Raw genomic sequence first — 6000 nt, forward strand, 5'->3', positions numbered from 1 at the left:
TCCCATGTCCTCTGAGCAACTTCAGCAAAAAATAAAGGCTAAACTTGCGGTGAAATAAGCAAAGGTTCGGCTTTACATAATGACACAGGAAGGTGTCAGCTTTGCCGTACCCTTTCCTCTATTTCCTTTGAATAAAGTGCAGATGCTTTGTTTCTTAAGTATCTGCCGTAGAAGACGGACCTATTCTTCAAGATGGGAAGAAAAACCTGGGGTGCCAAACTTACTATGTGTGAGAAACCGGTTAACAATAAACCTTTTTTTCTTTTAGCAGTTGCCACAGCCAGATTCAATTCTGTCATACATCAGATATACCCTTGGGACATCCAGCTTTGTATTGTCCAAGATTTATAGTGTGACATTGGCACCTTGGCTGTGCTCATGCTCCGAACAATATGATTCCCACATCCTTCTGAGACCCACACTGGCCCTCCTGAGTACAGGCTAACTGAGAGCCATTCATGTTGAAACTGATCAGAATGGTAGAACATACATGTAGTTTAATTATGCATAGCATTGTTATTGTAGTGAGTGCCACCATCCCTCTCAAAAGAATTGTGTATGATTTAAATCTTTTTTCAATAGTTATCATTATCGCTTTATCCTACTCTCTATAAAGTAGTGAGAACTCAAGGAGAATTGTAATAGATGGAGGGGCTGATAACGTCTGGGACAGCTGATATCATCTGAAAACATAAAGACAGCCATCAGAATGCAAAAAGATAGATGTTCGTCTGAGTTCCCCGCTCACGATGTTTAAAATCACCCGATTTATTCTCTCCAGGTGTTCCAGCCTATAAATAGAAAACGGCATCTGCCAGTTGTGTGGTCAGGCGGTATATCCAGCCAGCCTTGAGCTTTCATATTTAAGCGAAAAAGAGTACAGGAGGACTGGAAAGTTGAGAGTGCATGGTGTGCATGGTGTCTGTGTGACAACTTTGTTAATAGACGAACGCAAGGACGAAGGAATCCAAATAAGGACAAACAAAATGCTGCAACTACTCCTCATAGGGGGCTGGCCAATTGTCTCTCCACCCCTGCACCTTTTTATATTCTTCACCACACAGGGCTGCATTATAATTCTCTATTTCCATGTATTTATGTTTTTTTACATCCCCATTGAACTCCTCACCCTTAATCTCCCTGCCTTCCTATTTTCCTACTGCCACCAAATTCTTCATCTCTATCATAAAGTTTTTCTGAATCTGAATCTCGTCCACATTCTGTCCCCCTCCTTGTTTATGGCTCCCCTCTCTGCCCTCCTCTCCTCCCTCTTTGCCATGCGATTGCAAGGTGCTGACTACCACTCCCACTGGGATGACAGCGAACCAAAGAGCAAAGCAAAAGGTCAACTTATCCCGATTGTCACTCAACACCCTGCTTTGTCTCTACCTAAAAGAATCCAGGGCCACACATCGATTATTACGTCATCGATTGCACATTACTTCCCTACTCTTACCAGAAAACAAAATAAACCACTGACCCAAATATTTGATTAGCAGGACCGACGCAGTAATTAAGCGTGTTAAATGATATCCAATCTAGGCTAACACAAATCAGTTCAATCATTGATAGGAAAAAAGCTCAGAGCAAAATTTGAAATGAGCAATAAATAAGCTCTGCAGTTAGAAATTCACGTCTTTAATGTTTTATTAAAGCATTTTCACCAACTTGCGTATGTCTGTGAGCTTGTGTAGAGGCACGGGATTGTGCAATAAGCCTGTCAATATAAAACAAAGATCACAAGTGTATTCTAAAGTGGTCTGAAGTGGCTAAGCTTAAAAAAACACTCCATCTCTGACTATACAACTGAACTATACTTCTAAACTGATGAGTAATGCGAAAAGGGCAAATGACATGCTTGCAAAGTCAATTTAAGTGATTCAGTTTTTCTTATCAAGTAACAGTGTCTGATAAGTTAGCCATGTCACACATGTATGTAATAAATGTTTGTTCTCACTATTGCAGAAGCCACCAGGAGCATATTTTCTGTGTACCTTTATTTAAAGAAACCACATGCCATGGGAGCCTCATCAGGATTTAAGTTTAAAATTAAAAAACAAGATATATCTCACATTGTTGAAGAGCGGAGCTAAATGACATGGGATAAGTATAGCAAAAGGGAGGGCATGATAACTTTCTCTGTCTGTCAAGGGCAGCAGCAAAAGTCATCAAGGCCTTTGCTCAACTGGGGACAAAAGTACAGACTGGTAACAAAATGCAGGGGGCACAAACAGCATTTTGAAGGTCCCTAGGAACCTATTAAATGCTTAATGATTAATTTAAGCAGAATAATTTAGCAGTTTATAGTATACGGCACCACCTTTCAATGATGGAAAGAGATAACCTTGAAATAATTCCATCGTCAATTTGGGTCTGTTTTGAGGAGATGTGTACATTCTGGCGAGCTTACAGGGAGCCAGACAGAAGGCTGATAAATGTGTATGAAGGAGACTGTGGTGCTCATCCTTCAAAGAGACATAAAAGCCTGAAATAATGTTTGTTTTTTTGTCTCCTGCGATTGCGTAAGTGGAGTTTAGGTGCTGGAATTACATTTGATCATCGTCAAAATGATTTTTATTTCACATAACATATTGTCCTTAGCATCTGTGCTCCAACTCAATGCTTCCACCTAGCTTTTCAAGCACAGAAGACACCTTGATTTGCTATGGTGGCACAGCACTTTGCAAATCGGCTGCACGCACGCACACACACACACACAAGTCACAGAGACACATGGATCATCATCAATGTCTGCCTTCGGAGAATTCGCACTGACTGATCAACATCAGCTCATGGCCCCCAAAAAATGTGCAAGATCAGTGCAGTCAAGGAGACCTCCTTTCCTGTCTTGCCCAGAGGCCCACCATAATCAAATAATACAACAGGGGGCGTCTATTGCAAAACAAAATGATGTAGGGGGAATCACGCTTACCTTCCTGAACAGCCTGGAAGGGGTTGTTAGGCTCGATATGTTTCACCGAATGGGTGATTTTCTCGCTTTGCAGAATGTCGTCGTTCAGACTCAGGTCTGAGATGGCAAGTTGGAAAATCTCTTCATCTCTCCCACCGTTTTGCTCAAATATGGCACCTGTTGAATAACGCAATCATGGGTTATTGTGGAGGGTAAGAAAAAGGCAAGGGGGTGAAGGTAAGGGAAGTGTGGATGAGTTGTGCCTTTGCTATTACAGACTTAACAGAAGCTTTTTTTAATGGCATTGTCCAAAAACCTGTCAAAGTTATGCATAATTAAATAATTGTATGTGAAATGTAATCTCTTAATCTTCGTAAATTTCATTCAAGCCTGGAAGTTGTGCAACACTTGCCTCTCAGTTGGATTTCAGCACCATGGAGAGCGACATGGCACATCACACTAATGCTATTATTTGGTGCATAAAGAAGTGAAAAGGAAAATCAATGGATCACTACCCATTAAGCATTATAAGCCTAGTGTTGGAAGCACACTGAAGCTTAACTGCCCCCCACACATCCCCCCTCTCCCTTTCTCTTCTGTTTATCACACCGGCGTCAGCTTCTATCAAGATATGCACATATATCATAGAAAAAGGTTTCAGGAAATGAAAAGCGGCTATAATTGGGGTACCCCTCACGAAAAGCCACGCATCAGCCAATATTATCTGGATGGAGTCCCACCTCTGTATTAAGCCAGTGACTGAGCACCTGCTGCTTGCCAGACTGTTGCAGTAAACTGTGAGCAGCAGCAGCAGCAGAGGAGCACTGAGACGAAAATTTGGTCACAGTGACATTGACATTTTTATTTGAGATTAAAACGCCAGTCATTATAGGTGGCTGCATGGCTGTACGTTACAAGGGGACACAAACCGAGACAATTATTCAGTGTGTGCACGCATGTGGGGAGATAGAGAGAAAGAAAGAGAGAGAGGGAGTGTATATTTCCCAAACTGTAAATATTAGATGTAATGTGATATTTTAGTACAAACAGCAGATCATACTCAGTGATGGCCACTGAGTTTAAATGAAAAAGGGGGCAGCTCTGGTTTGAAGTTTGAGAACAAAGAGGCTCTATGCGTTTTGCATCTCTAAAACGAAAACTCCACTGACGTTTCCTCTGTGTTCTCATTGACATTGCAGTCACGTTCCGTTGAAAGTTGAGGCTTGTCGGGTACAGACAAGAGGTCGCTTGGTCTGAGACCTCGGCCGTTTGGCTTTTGGACATTCATTTCGTCAAAGCTCAAACTAAACAGGCCTTTCTGCTTACTGTAAGTCGTGTTTTGGATGCAGAATTGCAATGTTATAGGCCGACAGCGATGAGGTTTAGACCTGAAGCCAAGACGAATGCAGTGATCTGCCGTCGAAAAGTGTAAGAAATGTCCGCAATAATAGCGTGATACATAAATAACAGTATTAAAAAATAACGAAATAACTGGAAGTAAAATGTCGGGGGCATGGCCATTTGCAAAACGCCAACTTTTAAACTCGGTTGAGAGTCAAAGTGTTGCACACACGACGCAAGCTGAAGAGACTATTTCTCCCGCCCTCTCACCAAAACCCTGTGATCAACGCAGTATGCGCTTTATCCCCACACGCTTTGCCTTTACACCTGTCTAAACCAAACTGCTTTTTAATTTTTTTTCACCGGACGCTTACCGATATGTATGATGGAGTCTCCTCTGGCCGAATTGCATTGCAATATCCACAGGGAAAGGTAGATCAGCAGCAACTCCATCTCGGGGTTTTAGCAACGCAGCTCATCCAAGCTCTGCTCGGCTGTCCTATACTGTCCAAATGGAGAACCCAAAGAAAAATAGGGGGAGGAAAAAAAAGGATGATCAAAACCCAGAGCAAAACCGAACTGCGGTCCTTCTTCAACTGGAAGAGCAGAGCCGCATCAAACCCAATAGTAATGCTCAGTTTTCTCTCGCTCTCTTTTATTTTTTTTAAACCAACGAAAAAAAATCGACAGCAGGACGTTGGGCTCAAAAAGACGAGAACCAACGGGAACCCGAGGTAAGACTATAAAGACAGCTAGCCCGGTGAGAGAGAGACCGGTTTTACCTCTCTCGCTCTCGCCTCTCTCCCTGCGCTCCGGCGTCTAAAGCATGGCAAGCAGCAACAAAATGCGGAGGAGGGACACCCCTCTAACTACACACAGAGAGAGGATCACACACACACACACACGAAAAAGAAAAAGCACACACACACACACACACACACACACACACACACACACACACACACACTCTTCGCTCCTGTATCGATCACGTGACTGCAGAGACTCCACGACTCGGCTGCTGTCCCGACAAGCCGGGTAGAAATGATTTGGACTAGCCGGAGAAAGACGCGAGGCAAGAGGCGATATCTAAAAAGCACACGATTTGAGGGCACAACAGACGAAGCAGAAACTCTAGTCAGCCTGTAGCCTAGATACGTGCCTTGGCGGAAAGAAAGACAAGAGCGCGAGAAAAAGCTCGCAACTAAAAAAATTAAAATAAATTAGATTTACTCGAGAGATGAAAAGTCGACGGCGGTGTGCACAGTTTACTTTTGGAGAAGTTGTCGGGTTTTTTTCCGGAGATGGTGTGAGGGATGGGGGAGGCTGAGGCACGTTTTCTTTCTCGCGTACTACGGTGGCGACGGAGCGCAGCTGATGTGGCAGAGAAAAGGATTTACACACCATGTTCCACGACGAGCGAAGGGGGACTGATGGGTGAGAGAAAGACGTGACAGGAGCCACAACGTCTGACTGAACCGGGGAACAGCTGAATGGAGTTATGGAAGGAGCATTTTTTTGCAGAGGAACAAACACACACACACACACACACACACACACAAAGAGCTCAATGTTTGGCTATAATTCCACAACTTGTTCGATTGATTGTTCGGCAAAATTGACGCTCTCATTGTTGTTGTTTTTTTATTTTATCGCAGGATTATGGCATTGGGGCTGAATCAGAGCACAGGGTGCAAGTATAGCTCTTATTGGGTATCAGTTACACGCCTCACGCGGTGTTTCGAGCTACG

General features: G+C 43.3%; 1 protein-coding gene across 1 annotated transcript in view; it reads right to left on the bottom strand.

Moving 5' to 3' along the window:
• The window catches only part of grid1a (glutamate receptor, ionotropic, delta 1a), a gene marked incomplete at its 3' end in the record, with an annotated part of 218741 nt that extends 213989 nt beyond the window's left edge, over positions 1 to 4752 (bottom strand). Inside the window, exons 1-2 of the mRNA XM_080037081.1 lie at positions 4627 to 4752; positions 2933 to 3088 (exon numbers count right to left, since the gene is read on the bottom strand). Coding sequence (XP_079893207.1) covers positions 2933 to 3088; positions 4627 to 4705 — 235 coding nt within the window. The 5' untranslated portion in view covers positions 4706 to 4752. The remainder of the gene's footprint in view (positions 1 to 2932; positions 3089 to 4626) is intronic.
• Positions 4753 to 6000: the final 1248 nt, after the last annotated feature.

Source organism: Ammodytes marinus (assembly GCF_949987685.1).
Source record: "Ammodytes marinus genome assembly, chromosome: 11".
Lineage (NCBI taxonomy): Eukaryota > Metazoa > Chordata > Actinopteri > Uranoscopiformes > Ammodytidae > Ammodytes > Ammodytes marinus.